Source organism: Mus caroli, chromosome 1 (assembly GCF_900094665.2).
Source record: "Mus caroli chromosome 1, CAROLI_EIJ_v1.1, whole genome shotgun sequence".
NCBI classification, from domain to species: Eukaryota; Metazoa; Chordata; class Mammalia; order Rodentia; family Muridae; genus Mus; species Mus caroli.
In genome coordinates, this window is record NC_034570.1 from 147963126 (window position 1) to 147979547 (window position 16422).

Genomic DNA, 16422 nt, shown 5'->3' on the forward strand with positions numbered 1-16422 from the left:
ACTAGGCCATCTTTTGATACATACGCAGCTAGAGTCAAGAGCTCTGGGGTACTGGTTAGTTCATAATAATGATCCACCTATGGGGTTGCAGTTCCCTTTAGCTCCTTCTTTTTCTTTTTCTTCTCTATCTTCCTCTTCCATGTGGCTGCTAAGATTTGAAGCTTGCCTGCTCTGGGATTTTTTTTTAAGTTAATAAAATTGTCCTTAAGCTTCCTTCAAAGTGTGTTCTTGATTATTATCTTATCAAGAAGACTAAGAGTCCCAAAGAAAGGACCCAGAAGTCTCTGGAAACATTTGACAACTCACGTGGAACTCCTCAAATTTTCCAATACCAAAACCAGGTATCCATCAAAAGCTAAATGGATTTTTTAAAAAAATGTGGCACACATACACAACAGTGTATTACTTAACCATTAAGTTAAGAGACCCCTACAGAGACAAGGCAGAAGAAACAGCAGTTCTATCCTAAGTTGTAGCAAGAAATGAATTATTTCAAGAGGTGGGAAATATGAGTGAAGATAAGGTCAGAAAGTGAAAATATACAGACCCAAAGCAAGAGTTAAATGTAGGGAATGAAGGTTCTCAGACATCTAAAATTACTTATAACAGTTAGCATCAGAGGCTAAATGAGCTAAGATGTAGTTCAGTGATAAAATACTTGACTAATATGCAGGATTTCCTAGGTTCTAATCTCCATATTCATCCCCCAACTCCCCACAGATGCATATGCATGCACCCATACAAAAAGGAAAAGGACATATGACATTCTATAGAAGATGAAGAGGACCCAGAAAGGAGTACTTGTGGTAGTTTGAATAAAAATGGTACCCATAGGCCCACAGGGAGCAGCCCTGTTAGGAGGTGTAGCTTTGTTGGTGTGTCACTCACTGGAGAGTAGGCTTTGAGGTTTCAGACGCTCCACGCAGACCTAGTGGTTCCCTGTATCTTCCGGCTGGCTGCAGATCCTGGTGTACTATGCTTAGCTACCTCTCCAGCACCACGTCTGGCCTATGTGCCACCATGCTTCCCACTATGACAATAATGCACTAAACCTCTGAACTATAAGGCAGCTCAATTAAATGTTTTCGTTTATAAGATTTGCTATGGGTATGGTGTCTCTTCACAGCCACAGAAGCCCTAACTAAGATAGTACTTAACTGAACAGGAACTTTTTGTGATGGGTTTTGTCTTACTTAGGGTTTCTACTACTATGATAAAACACAGCTACCAAAAGTGACATGGGAAATAAGGTTTATTTCAGCTTATAGCTTCAAATTATAGTGCATCACTGGGGGAAGTCAGGGTAGGAACTCAAACAGCAGGAACCTCGAGGCTGAAGCCGAGGTCAGACAGGACTGCTGCTTATAGTCTTGCTCCTCATGTCTGGTTTAGCCTGATTTCTTATAGTACTTAGAACCACCAGCCATAACATCTCCAACGTCAATCAAGAAAATGCACCACAGGCTTGCCTACAGGCCAATGTGATGAGAGCATTTTCTCCACTGAGCATTTTCTGCCAAAATGACTCTCTTGTGTGAAGCTGACATAAAACTAGTCAGCACAGGAGTGATCAGATAATTTAGCTCATCTAGACTATTTGCAGGACCAGATTTCCACAACTTAATGCCTTTTCATTCCAAATTTATCAACTCAGTGTGATTTTTATTGTTTTCCTACTCAAGATCCAGTCTTGCCTGTGGAGCTTGCTATTTCATTGCAGCAACATATCATTATAACAATAGCACCCACTTAGACTACAGTTTATGGTTGCTAGAGTCTGTATTTTACAATGCAACCTTATCAAAATACAACTAAAAAGTATGTAACTTCAGAAATGTGCTTAGAAATAAGCAGTAGCTTTGTATCTCACCTCCTTCTCCTTGTTGAGCAACACCAACTGGCTGTCTGTGAGGATGCAGTACTTCCTCTCCCATGATGTCGTCTCAGTATAGGGTGACTGACCACAAGACAGACGGTGGGTTGGTGGGCCTTTTACATCTGTGTAGCAAAAAATAAAAACCAATTAATAAACCATTCTCATGCCTAGTACACCAATATTTGAAATATAAGATTCTCATATGGTGAATTAATAGAAGTGATTCTAAACATGAATCTCAATGAACTGAAATTGCTTTATAAACTATTATAATGGATTAAGGAAGACTTCTTCCTACAGTCTTCAGAAAAGCTCAAACATTCCAAGATGAAAACGTACCAAAAGCTTAATATAGTAATCAACACAGTTTACATTGAGACAATGGGAGGCTGTTTCAGAACTAAACCAGTATTACTAAAAATATAGGAGCAGGGATAACAGTGAAAAGAAGAAAGGACAACAATTTCTCATCTAGGGATAAAGAGGATTTGAGAATACAATTAATCAAGAATTGAATGAGCAATGTAAAGAGCTGAGTGACTACATCTACAAAATGGATTTATATTCATAAGAATTGGGACTAAAACTATGGCATCACATTACCACTAGAGGCCACTAAGATCTTAAAGCATAAAAATTATTTCCTCAAGGAATGATCTAAAGATGGCTCTTGGAAGTGAGGGTATCTAACATCAAAGTGAAATGAGCTAACAATTCCCAAGTTCCGAATGGTACTATTATTCTTTGTGCCTTTAAAATGGTTTAATATGAACTGCTGACTCATTTGTACTGTGAAATGAGAAATGTATCTTAATAATAACTATATAGTAGATGATTAAATATAACTTTTATGTTAGTTCCTTAAATATATTAAAAGTCATTTGGCCACAAAGGACTACTTCCTTTTATAAATATACCAAAGCAATTACTTCAAATACCTATTATTATTAAGATGTGCTACAAGAGCAATCCAAACTGGTGACAGGAGAAAACAAATACCCACAAGGGTAGGCCATTGTAAATCTTAAATAGCAGGTATATGGCTTTGACTTCAATAAATGCAAATAGTTTCTAACTGCCTCAGGTTGCAATTATCCAAATATGCAAAATTACAGGCAGTTATTTGTAGAAAGCTACAACTCAGTTATCAGAGCACATAAGTTCACCTGTCTCCTCTCGAATCCTATAAGTGGTCAATATTACCTTCATTTTTTTTTTCTGGCTTAAATTCTTAGCCTCTATGAATCTACTTAAATATGTCTCGTTTTAGGGAACTCACCAATTCCCTCCAGAAAAATAATTTAGGGTGTAAGAACCAATAATACTAAGAGTTTGCGAGGCATGGTGCTGATTCATAGGAATCTATTGCCTCAGCCTCCTGTTACTTTTTCTGTTTCTGTTCTATAAAATATATAGCAGTTACATATGGCATTACAGAATCTTCATTCCATACCTATAGCTTTCCCCTTGTAGTCTAAGCATCTTTATTTAATGTTAGAACGGCATCTCAAATTATCCTAAAGTTTTTCAAAATTATTATGAAAATCTTAAAATTCCTCTTTCTCTCTCCCTCCCTCCCTCCCTCCCTCCCTCCCTTTCCTTTTCTCCCTTTCCCCAAGTCAGGATTTCTCTGTATAGCCCTAACTATCTTGAAAAATCACTCTATAGAATAGGGTGTCCTCAAACTTAAGAGATCCACCTGCCTCTGGCTCCCAAGCGCTGGGGTGAAAGGTTTACGCCACCAGCACAAGGCTAATAAATAAATTCTTAAGCTTTGGACATGTTTATAATACTCTTATCTATAGTCAAAAGTTATGTCAAAATTGACAGCAGTCATATGATCTAGACAAATGAATTATATTTTATTACAATGTAGGCTTAATTCCACAGTGAAGTATTAGGAAAACTTAAATCTATGTTAAATAGGAACCTAGTAACCTACACAAGTTGTATTCAAGTGACTAACTTTATTACACAAGGTAGCCATGTATAAAAGAAACTGTCCATTGTAATTTATGACTGATACTAATGCTAGATGGTGTTGATAGACCCCACCCTTTAAAAATTAGAATTTGAGAGCCTATATTTATGTTTCCTGATAAAAGAGAAATCTACATCAGTATTAAACTTAAGAAGACTTGAATTATCTGCGTGATTCTGAGTACTCTGAACACCCTTCGTCTGTGAACCTGAACTTCCTTCTCGTTTCCCCTGGTGCTGTGAATGAGTCAACTATAAAGCATGGAGATTCCTAGAATCATTTTAGTAGTAACTGCAGGAGGAACAGGAAGCAGTTTTTAAAGTCTGTCTACAATGAGAGACTGATGAGTTATCCTAGAAGCCACTATTGTTCATTTTTATAGCTATTTTCACAAGTTTTGATAGTTTTAAGAATTATATGGAAAAAGACAGAAATAACATTATTTTTGTTCTGTTTGGCAAAACTGGATTAAGATTTAAGAAATTGCTTTAACAAAACAAACAACAATCCCTGATGTTTTTTAGAGGTCTATAGATTTGACTCACTCTATCATGTAATGCATGGAAAATTGTAAGAACAGAGCATGCTCAGATCATTGCCCTACTTCACCTTAACAGTATCGAAAAACTTCATTTTTGACTCTAGTGACTTACTTCTAATTCTGAATTCCAATTATTTTTAGTACCTAAAATTCACTAGAGAAAAGCATAACAGAGTCACAAAGAAGACTCTTAATAGCAAAATTAGAAACAATTTTAGATTTGCTGTGTCCCATTCCTATGAGAATACTAAGGACATTACGTGCTGGCCTCCTTACAAAAATTAAATAGAAACATTAAGAAGAATCCAAAGTAAACTTCTATGGAAAGCTCTTTAAGACTGGATATTTATTACCTTGTAGCGTTAAAAATTATCGACTTTTATATGAAGATCTCTTGAGACTGAAAAACTACTGAGAATATGTATAGGTTATGTCAACATCTATTATATTAGAAATTAAAATCTACCACATACTGATATTAAAATGCATTTTAATGAAACAACTATTTTTAATAAAAATCTAAAAGAATGGCACTGTTTTTACATTTTTTTCAAATGTCCTCAAGGACTGGCTAAATAAAAGACAGACTAGTTCATTTATGTTTCTATATGCAATTTGTTGCTTTAGTCATTTTGGTTGATATATAAGAGAAAACCTGGACTTAAGATATGAAGGTTTGAAACAACAGTAGCATTTTAATAGTATTTCTTAAAAAATTATGGGCATTCTTCAACATAATACCAAAAACTGATAAGAATTATCAAATAAATAGGAGTCAGTACAACATGGACTCTGAAACCACAGCAACAAACTTTTCACATATATACATTTTAAAAAACAAAACAAACAAACAAACAAAATCCTCTTCTACAGTGGGAGAGGACACACCTAGCCTTGCAGAGATGTGCCAGGGTTGAGGGATATCCAGAGGGCCCTCACCCACTCAGAGGAGAAGGGGTTCTGGCATGGGAGAAAGACTGTTGGGGAGGAGGGCAGCAAGCAGAATATAAAATGAATACACACACACACACACACACACACACACATGGCTGGAGAGATGGCTCAGAGGTTAAGAGCACCAGCTGATCTTCCAGAAGTTCTGAGTTCAGTTCCCAACAACTCATAACCAGCTATAACAAGATCTGGTGCTCTCTTCTGGTCATGCAGGCAGAACATTGTATACATAATAAATAAATAAATCTTTTAAAATATTTAAAATTAAAAAATAACTGCTTTATATTTTCTTTTGAGTAGTTCTTTTTACCACATACTCATAAGCATATGAACATTATGTGTTAATCACTTATAAAACACTGGTTAGCTGGGGCTTTCAGCCTTCCAAAAATGATGACACTTAGATACTATAAAAATATCTACATTCATCAATCTTCACAATCATCTGGCTGTGATCAGAAATGTCTTTGAATTCAGGAAAGATGTCAAGCTTAAGGTAGGCAGATAGACATTATCCAAACTCTAATTTTTGTTTTAGTCATGAATTTTTCTCTAGCAATAAATACTATTGGTTGTTTCCCCTGAAATAACAGGATTGTATCTCCTGTTTTCCAGAAAATGTCTGCCATACAGCATATATGGAATGACCACAATCTGTTGTAGAATGTTATACTCTGAGTGTAACAGTCTTGCTCTAAATCGGACCAGTTATAACCATTTTCAAGAGACCTCTACCTAACATAGGGCTTGTTGATTACTGATGCCCCCTCACAGAAGGAGGGGCTGCGGGGGTGGGGAGGAGTCACTGAAACCTCAACCCGAGGTTCTGGCAACTCCTCCAGTGTCTCCTGGCTATCTGATTGCAATTCTGTTCTAACACAAGTAGCCTTCTGGACTTGGGAAGTGTTAAGAGTATAGAGAAAAGAAAAGGCTGACAGAAGGGGAAATTCCACTAATGCGGCTATGGAGAAGTCATGATCCATGCTTATTAAGACTTTCCAGTGCTTTGGGGTTCTCTAATGCTCCTGAAAGAAGTCCCATGTTCTATTAGTAACCCCCAAAACTCGATAGTTCCCTAAGCTGAGCTCTGATGAAAGTATACTTTGATTTGGTGTTTGGGCTTAATAAGGAAGTGGTAGGTGTTGTTGACATTTTCCCAGGGAAGGAAATTTGTCCAACTATGTTTCAGTCTTTTGAAAATAACATTAATTTAGAAAGGGGGTCCTGGGACTAAAGGGTCCCACGGATCATACATTAGAATCAACCATCCATATTACAATAAGAAGGCAATGAAGAGGTCTAAGAAAACCAAGCCATGTGTTACAAAATCAAGTGAATGAGTGAAGGAACAGAGACCGCGACGAATGGGAGGTTAATGTAATAGGCTAGTCTACTCTTCTAGATGATAAGAATCCATTCCAGACTGGTCAGAGTGCAAACAGTACAGTAAAGCTTATGTGATCCCGATTTTGAAACAGGAATCAGGACAGATAATTCTCTTGCAGTCTATGGTGGAAGAATGGCACAAGAGGGGAGAAAATAAAAGAACAATGAGTGCAAAGACAAAGTAATAAATACTCATAAAGTAAGCACAATGGACTAGCATTAAAGCAGAGCAATGCGACTTCCATTAGCTTAGAACATTCAATGCTTCAAATATACAAAGAAGTATATTTCTTTTAACCCAAATTTCCTTTTTAAGAGCAAATTAGATATTTTTAAATGTATTTTAACAAGGTTTTTATTTATTTTATCTATGAATATACCATTGCTATCATCAGACACACCAGAAGAGAGTATCAGATCCCATTACAGATGGTTGTGAGCCATTATGTAGTTGCTGGGAATTGAACTCAGGACCTTTGGAAGAATAGTCAAGGTGCTCTTAACCACTAGGCCATCTCTCCAGGCCCCTTAACCCAAATTTTCAAAACAGTTCTAATTAACATTCATGATAATACATTTAGCAGGTCAATTTAGAAGGTATACTTTTAGAAGCAATTTTCCCCCTGACAGATAGTACATCTTTATTCACAGCTTTAAAAAAAAAAAAAAAAAAAAGTTCTACCTTTGGTTGTATTCTATAGGCAATTTTCCTCCACAGTGCTAAGGACTACAGATAGGGCTTTGTGCTTGTTATGTAAGTGCTTTATCACTAAACTACATGTTCCGTCCCTAGAGATGACTCATAGCAATGGCAATAATTACAACATGGTGCTCAGGAGCAGTCTATAAGATAATAAAGATAGATGGCCGAATCATTTTAAGTTACTGTATTAATGCCGTCTGCTTACACCTCCTATAGGTACCATCAATTCAGTCTTTTATTATACTTATGCTAAGGTATGTATGTACTCATGTATGTACATGTGTACAGATGCACTTGTGTCTATCTCAATTATTCCTCACTTTAATTTTTAGATGATATTTATCTCTCTGTCCTTATGTCTATACACATGTACATGCATGTCACAATTCACATATGGAGGTCGGAGAACAACCTGTGGCAGTTGGTCCTCTCTCTATCATTTGGGTCCCAAGGATTGAATTCAGGTTGCCAGGCTTGGGCACCTTTGCCCACTGAGCCATCTCACTGGCCCTCCACCTTACTTTCGAGGCACAGTGTATTGTAAACCTAGAATTAGTTGCTTCACTGTGCTAGATGGTCAGTGAGTTCCAGGGATCTCCTGGTGCCCCATAGCCCCAGGACTGGAACTGCAGGTGCATGCAGACAAGGATGCCAATTATCTATATGCTAGGCATTCTAACTCAGATCAGCTTGAGTGACAGAACTATCTGCCCCCAGCCTTCACTGTTTTATTTTTTTAAAGATTTTATTTTTAATTCTAAATTATATGTTGCAGGTGGGGTTAAGAAAGGCAGTGGGTGTGCACCTGAGCGCAGTGCCCTTTGAGAACAGAAAAGGCTTTCCAATTCTCTAATGACCTGGGTGTTAGGAACCTAACTTTGGTTCTTCAGAAGAGCCCTGCATGCTCTTAACTGCTGAGCCATCTTCCTGGCCCTTCTCCTTTATTTAATTATTTTTTAAAAAAAAATTCTTAAAGCACAGAAAGAAAAATTAAAGCCATTCAGGTCATTAATATTTCTCTTCATTATGATCTACTCTCTATTCTACTGAAATATCCGAAAGTTACCAGAACACCCACATTTTGTCAGAATCGTAACGTGCTGCCTGTGAACTTTGCTCTGTCCTGACAAACAATGAAACTTAAGAAATAAAGACATTAACGACAAGCCAATATGCCAAATTCACCAAGTCAAAAATCTGTTTCTACATTACTGAAAACTCACTATGATATACCATTTGTTAAAACAAATTTATATTACATCTTTGTGCCTTACAAAACCACTTTATTTCTCAACCACAGTCTTAATTTCCATGTTACCTGAATACTGGTATCTAGTCAGTAAGGCCCCATGCTCACCAGTACCCTTCAAAGAGGGAGAGGGGAGCGACAGGAGTGATGGGAGAGGTGGGAGATAGGGAAGAGGGGACACAGGGAGTGGGGGGAGGCTGGGAAAAGAGGGAGGCAGAGAGAGAGGGAGGGCAGGGGAGAGAGGGCAGACAGGAGAGAGAGGGGAGACATGGGAAGAGGGGGGACAGAGAGAGAAGAGACAGGGAGAAAGGGAGAAAGGGAGACAGGGAGAGGGGAGATGTGGGAAAGAGGAAGACAGGAAGACAGAAGAGAGAGGGTGTAGTATACTTCTTTCTGGTGCTTCCTTCAGTCTAACACTTGGAGGCTCTCTGCAGCTTCACTCTCAATCTCAGCAGGAGGATAACAGCACAGAAGTTGGAACTCTAAGCAAAAGGACGAATGAATGAGTTCTCTAATAACAAGTATTAAGGTCTATTAAGGGAGAACTTAATTTTGGGTTAAAAAAATTTTTAATTGTGATTAAGGAAGCATTTCCCTGAACAACAGAGCTCCCTTGAATTTTCTATTATCTAGGAATTTTAAGATAGCTGGGATCTGAAGCAATTCCTATGGCAGTCCTTCCTTACTTCTTCCACATCTAGTTGTGCGCTGCCCCTGATCACACAGCAGGAAGAGAAAATTACATGCTTGTCTTTCACTTCTCAGACATGCATTAGAAAGATTAAGTCTCATAACTCCCACATTGGGTCAAGCACTGCTTAAGCAACTATATGACCTTGATAACTAAATTGAGTTTATGAATGATGCCAATGTCACGATGTTAAATGGCAGTCTATTGTAGTCTATATTTTAGTTCCAATAAATTAAATACACCTATTGTTCCTATTAAATCTCCTAAATAGAAAAACTCAAAATGCACAAAACAATCCATTTATATTTTAACTCTACGAGGGAAAAACAATCTGTATGTCATTTTTTCTCAAAGTATGATAATGTACTAAATATAAAAAATACTAGTTTTGTTGTTTAAAACTTAAGCATGATGACCTGTTATTGTAATATGACCAAAACTCTAGGTCCTATTTGACCAACCAATTTGTTATAGGTAGAAAATGAACTAGACTAAGAATCTCGGAAGCATGTCACATGTACTCATTTTATTATATTTAGTGCCTCTTGCTATTTTAATATATCCCATACTTCTCTCTATTTGAGTTTCATCTCGCTTTTCTGTAGGGGTAGATGCTGTGGGGGAAGGCTAGAGCTTGGAGGGGAATGTGATTCTTAGTGGGGAAGGGGAAGATAGTTTATCACTATCAAGCTATCCATGTCTGAGCTTTTAAAAACTGGCTACACAACCTGCACTGTGACATTATCTCTACCTAAGAAAGCAGACACGTTGTAAAGGTCTAGCAACATGGCCTTTTAATGACTCTAGCTCTCTCTAAAGCATTAAAACCAACCGATATAAAATTTGTATCTATCTTCCTGACTTGTAACCTGTTTGAATCACAAATCACTGCATGTACAGTGAAAACACTACAGTCTTCTATAAAGAATCTGGCCAGTCACTGTAAAAGGAACAACCCTATTCAATGAGCTTTGCAAAGATCTGAATTATTCTTTTTTTATAAAACAAAACTAACAAGAACGAAAAATGAAACTAGAAATAAGAAAAAGGGAACAAACATCTACAGCAGAAAGCTACAAAGCAGTATAAAAAGTATCAGTCAGCCTTTTCTTTGTGATATACAATGTAAGTCTATAGACTTATTTATTCTTAAATAAACCTATTCCATTTCTGCAAATGTGCCAGATGTCAAATCCTAATACAACAGAAGGAAGATAAATGAGAAAATAACATTTAACAAGGTCTTCTAAAACTCTTAATTTCCCCAAAATATTGAGTATCACTAATGTTTTATATAACTCAAAGATTTCATATAAAAATGCCAACACAAATTCTTTGATGTTTAATGAATGTCTTGGTAGATAGAGTTATAGTATCAGATATAAGCTCCCCTTCTATACTGCAAATATACTGTAAGATTAATAAACATTAACAACTTATTAAATTAAATGATGAATGTTAACAAACATAAACAAGCACCATGATTAGAGTTGTCTTTACTTTTTCTCACAAACAGAAAATTGCATATGCAGAGTACATCAGAACATGGACAAGGTTATATCTTTTGTTAGCTTTTCTCATTTCTTCTCAGGAGGAACTTTTCCATTCCTAGGCTTACGTATTTTTTTCATTATGTAAGAAGATGTTAAGACTGCAGCCAAGTATGGTGACTTACTCCTATAACCACACCTCTTAGAAGACTGAGACCAGCTTGAGCTAGACAGTAAGTTCATGACTAACCTCAACTACAGAGTGAAACCCTGTCTTGGACAGCCAGCAGACAAACACTGCACAAATTTTTTAAACTACGAAATTATAATAAAAAAAAATCCTTCATGGAAAAGAACTTCTATAGGACAGTTCATCTACTGCCTCTGCATGCACCTGGGATTCATGAATAATTTATGGTTTGGGGAAAGGTACACATGTAGACTGCTTTTAGTAATGCTTGACCTTTACTAGTTAATTTAAGCTAAAAAAAAAATTCCCATTCAGTATAGTGAATATTTATATAATGAGGATACTACAGAGAATAAGAAAACAATGAATGTAACGAAATGATGTGTGAAGGTCACGGGAGTAAAGGTAAAACTAAAGGTGTGGCCCGCATGGCCTCCTCTCTTTAAATACTTAGTGCCACTTGGTGAAACTGAGAGCCTTCTAGACCCTGCGTTATTCACTTCTACATCTTGCTGATCATTTATTTATATCTTTTATGATATCCTAACTAGCAATGTTTCCTTGACTTCTGTAAACCACTATAACAAATTAGAAAATCTGAGAGAGCCTCTGATTTCTGTAGTTAAATTGGTTATAAGTACCAGAAGCCCAGAAATTGCATAAGAAGAAGAGGCAGTATTAGAGAACTGAGCTCTTAAATCCACAGAATCCATGACAATAGGTAGGTTGTATCAAAACCTAACAGAATGTCCAGTACCCAGTCGCATCCAGAGACTAAATTATTTGTTGGTTCTCTTTCTCTTTCTCTTTCTCTTTCTCTTTCTCTTTCTCTTTCTCTCTCTCTCTCTCTCTCTCTCTCTCTCTCTCCCTCCCTCCCTCCCTCCCCTCCCCCCCCTCTGGTATGTAACCTTTCCAAGAGTATATTCTCAATTTCTTTGTTTTTTTTTTTATAAAGGAATGGCACTTGGTTGTGCATCTATATTTAGAATTTTAAAGCTTGATTCAAAGTAAAGGAATGTTTTACTAAAAGAGATCTTTAAAAATATGTAAAGGTCAGGGATGGTGGGGCACATCTTTAATTCCAGCAAACAAAAGCAAAGGCAGGAAAATTGCTGTAAGTTCTAGGCTAGCCTAGTCTAAATAGGCAGTTCCAGGATAGCCAGGACAACACAAAGAGATCCTTTCTAAATGAATGAATGAATGAATGAATGAATAATAATAAATAATTAATTTAAAAAAGATGTGTGAAACTGTTAGCCTATAGTTTTATGTGTACTTATATGCATGTGTGAATACATGTGTTACTTAAAAATACAAAGGCAAGTAGAAAATAAAATGTGTAAAAGAGCTGAAAGCCAGTGCCTTGTGATTAGAGGTTAGATGGAGATGAGATGTGTGTGAGAGTAGAAAAACAAGATGTTTGTTATTTTTATTCATAGAATCTGGGGTGGTACATCAACTAATTATATTTAAAATTGAACTTAAAGGTATCATTGTCTACCTTAATAGCTAGGTCCTGCTAAATTACAAAATGGTTAAAAGAAAACTCCAAATTACAGCGCTTAACGTTAACCTCACAAACAAAAAAGAAAACAAACATTAAAGTCCTCAATATCTCTATAATTTCATCTCTACTATGGTGTAGAGTATAAGTAATATATAAAAACTAACTCTACATGAGTCTTCAGAGGCATAACCTCACTATTATTATTTATAACAATAAGACTAGGACATTGCCTATTTGGGGTGGGTAGTTTAAGTCTATTTAAAGAATATAGAAATTTTATATATATACACATATATATATACACATATATATGTACATATACATATGTACACACACATATATATGTATATATACATATATGTATGTATGTGTGTATATATGTGTGTGTGTGTGTGTGTGTGTGTGTGTGTGTGTGTGAATTACACTTAAAATTACAGCACTTGGCACTTGGCAGGGTGAGGCAGGAGGATCATTCATTTGAAGCCTGTCTTAAATGTTATAGAGTTAAAGCTTCTCAAAAGAAGGTTAGTCTAATTACTGTTTTATTGCTGTGAGGAGACACCATGACCAAGTCAACTAGCATAAAAGAAAGCATTTAACTGGGGTATTGCTTACAGTTTCAGAAGTTTAGTCTATTATCATAGCAGGAAGCATGATAACACTGGAGCAGTAGCTGAGAGCTTGCTATGCCATGCCCTAATCTGTAGACAGAGAAGTGGGAAAAGGGGAGGTGAGGAAGGGGACAGAGACAGACGGATGGATGGATGGATGGATGGATGGATGGATGGATGGATGGATGGACGGACTGACTGACTGACTGACTGACTGACTGGGCTTGCCATGGCTTTTGAAACCTCAAGACACACTTCCTCCAACAAGACCACACCTCTTAATCTTTCTAATCCTTTCAAGTAGTACCACTCCTTGGTGTTCAAATATACACACCTATGGGGACCATTCTTAGTTAAACCACCACAAAGGGAGAGGCTGATTACAAGATTTTTAATTTTCTTTATAAATAGTAAGCAGGATTTGAGACATCTGGTTGAAACATAAATGTCTCATATGACTCTGTGAGGTTTGTTTCTCCTGAGAGGGAAATCATAGAGTGCTTTACTGCGTCAGAGGTAATAATAACTGAAAAGGAGATGGCATGTCCTTGGATTCTTAACAGAGCTACATAATAGAATTCATTACATCACTGATTTTCAGCACACAGGAATGCTCTTCATAGATATAGCTTACCAAAGCACAGAACTTTGGCAGTACAAGGCTCAAGGTTAAACTGGAGCCCTGGCAAGACCTAAGTCCCCATTGTAGATTATTTGATGAAGGTACTCCACACATTAGAAAGAAGTAAGAGTAATTTCTGGAACATAGAGAAGTGGTCAGTAAATGTTAGGAAACATGTTCTTGTTGGTCAGAAGCACCGAGGTCAAGAACTTACAAAAAGAATTTGGAGGAAGCCCAACTACCTGAAAAGAAATCTGTGGGGTGTCACTTTGCAACCATGACTCATGGTCAAGACACTCTGGTCCCTCAGTTTTATCAACTTTAAAACGAGAACAACCTAAACTCTTAAAACTCTCAGGAATTGATGACGAATATCAAACACTGCAAATAGTGCTTGGTATTTTGTAAGTCCTTAAAGAGAGTGAGCAGCTAGTCTTTTTACTTTATACATCTAGCAAAATGAATTTGTTTGGTATTCTTACCCAAAAATATTAATGCTTACAAATAGAACAAAACATGTATGTAAGGAGAACACGGTTCTAAACTGAATATTTGTCAGGATTCTATAATGAATATAAACACAGTTTTTTGTTTTGTTTGTTAAAATAACCGGGGGGGGGGGTGCACAGGTTTGCTTTACAAAAACAAAACAAGAAACCCAAAAACAAACAAACAAACAAACAAAAACCTCCTCTGATTCCATCTAATAGACCTTATACACTACTGCACCAAAAAGAATTTGCTGAATGCAAATTTCACAAGGGAAGAAAAGGCAGCTTAATAACCTACTAACCCCAGTCAGATGAGAGGAAAAAAAGATGATGAAAAGGAGAACAATCTTTTTAATGGTGCTGTTTTAATCTCACCAATGGCTTCCAAGTTCCCAGCCTTATAAGCCTCTAAGCACAACACAGATGACAGCTATACTTGGAAAGAGTAACTAATCCTAAATAAATTTCAGTTAGTTTTTTAAAAAAAAATATGTGTATGTTCCTCAAATGCAATCACAAGAACATACAGCACTAAGAAATATGGAGACAGTATTGTTTAAGTTGAATCCAAACTCATAAGAAAGATCTTTCGCTTTTTAAAATGAAACACACACACACACACACACACACACACACACACGTCCACATGCTTGAAGTCCTAAAAACTATCAGAATTCCTCTATATATCCAAATACAAGAGTTATTGAGTGTGTGTATCTATGAGTTGTACAAGAACACCATTGATATAAAAAGCAGTTAGTTTCCAGGGATACCAACTTCATGAAATACCCTATAGTTATACAATGCCCAAGAGCAGACCTTATAACCAACACACGAAGCCTGTCCATTCTCTCACTCTCTGAGGCTATTTCTATCAAAGAAAGAACAGGGGTTTTGCAACCAATAATTCATTCAAATAATATAATAATGTTCCTCAAGTATTCAAGTTTATATTTTCAATATGACCAGAAAAGAAGATTAAGAGTTACATGAAACGTTATTGGATGTGTTAATGTAAAGCACACAAACACTGTAAAGTAATCCTTATATCTAATTCCTCTGTGTTGTACAGAAACATAAAGAGAAATTTCTTAGTCATACGCCATTCCTGGAAAATTTTTTTCACTGCCTACTAATAGACTTGAATTCACATATAAAAGTAATGTTTATTCTAGCTAGAGTAATTACTGAAACATGGAAGTATAGGATAACCATCAGGTTATTAATAACTATATGACTGTTAAAAGTCTACAAGCCTACAAGTTCTTAAAGTCTCTCGCTAAGAGGTATTCTAGAAGAGCTTAGAGATGGCTCAGTGGCTTTTCTGCAAAGGATCTGGGTTCAGCACTCAAATAGTAGATCTTGGCCATTGCTAACTCAAGTTCCAGGGGACTCAATGCCCTCTTCAGACCTCCACGGCACCAAGTATGCCTGTGGAACACAAGCATACATGCAGGCAAGACATTCATATACATGAGATAAATAGGTCCTTTTAAATGTCAAAAAAAAGAAAAGGTGCTGACGCACACCTGTAAGCCCTGTATTCAAAAAAGGGACTGTAAGTTCGCAGGCAGCCAAGGCTACAGATCAGTTCCAAAAACTAAAAGAAACTAAAGAGAAGAAAAGAGGAACAGGAAGAAAGAAAATTAAGAAAGAAAAGGGAGAAAGGGGGGAGGGAAAGATGATTCTGAGCAATGTAGCATATAAACCAACTCTTCTGCATCTAAATATATCCTCATCAAATCTGCTTCTGGGGTATGCTTTTCATTAATTCCGTGTCACTGAAATCCTGGACACCCCTATTTTAGGTGGTAAATATTTTAAGTGCATATTTCTCAAAAAAAAAGCAAATTGGAAACTTAAAAGAAAACAGAGCCCACAAACACTGAATACAAAGAACCCATGCAAAAATTTCCAAAAGGCTACTGGACAATGGCTAAGCATAAGATCTTAGCTATGTGAATTGAACATTTTACATGTTCTGGTTTGTTTCCTTATAATGCTTCAGTTTCATACAATGCCAAGCTTTTAGGACAATAAAAGAAGGGTGTCTAAGTAGCAGCTTTAAACAAACAAACAAAAAAATTAAATAGTAAGGAGGAGGACTGCTCTCTCTCTCTCTCTCTCTCT

The 16422-nt window shown here is 36.6% G+C and overlaps 1 protein-coding gene across 8 annotated transcripts in view; it reads right to left on the minus strand.

Moving 5' to 3' along the window:
- The window catches only part of Rasal2 (RAS protein activator like 2), a 269796-nt gene that overhangs the window by 158135 nt on the left and 95239 nt on the right, over nt 1–16422 (minus strand). For all 8 annotated transcript variants that reach the window (XM_029477228.1, XM_029477189.1, XM_029477207.1 and 5 more), the window contains exon 2: nt 1871–1998. Coding sequence is in view for 7 of the 8 variants with exons in the window: in XM_029477189.1 (XP_029333049.1) it covers nt 1871–1998 (128 nt within the window). In the remaining variant the exon portion in view is untranslated. The remainder of the gene's footprint in view (nt 1–1870; nt 1999–16422) is intronic.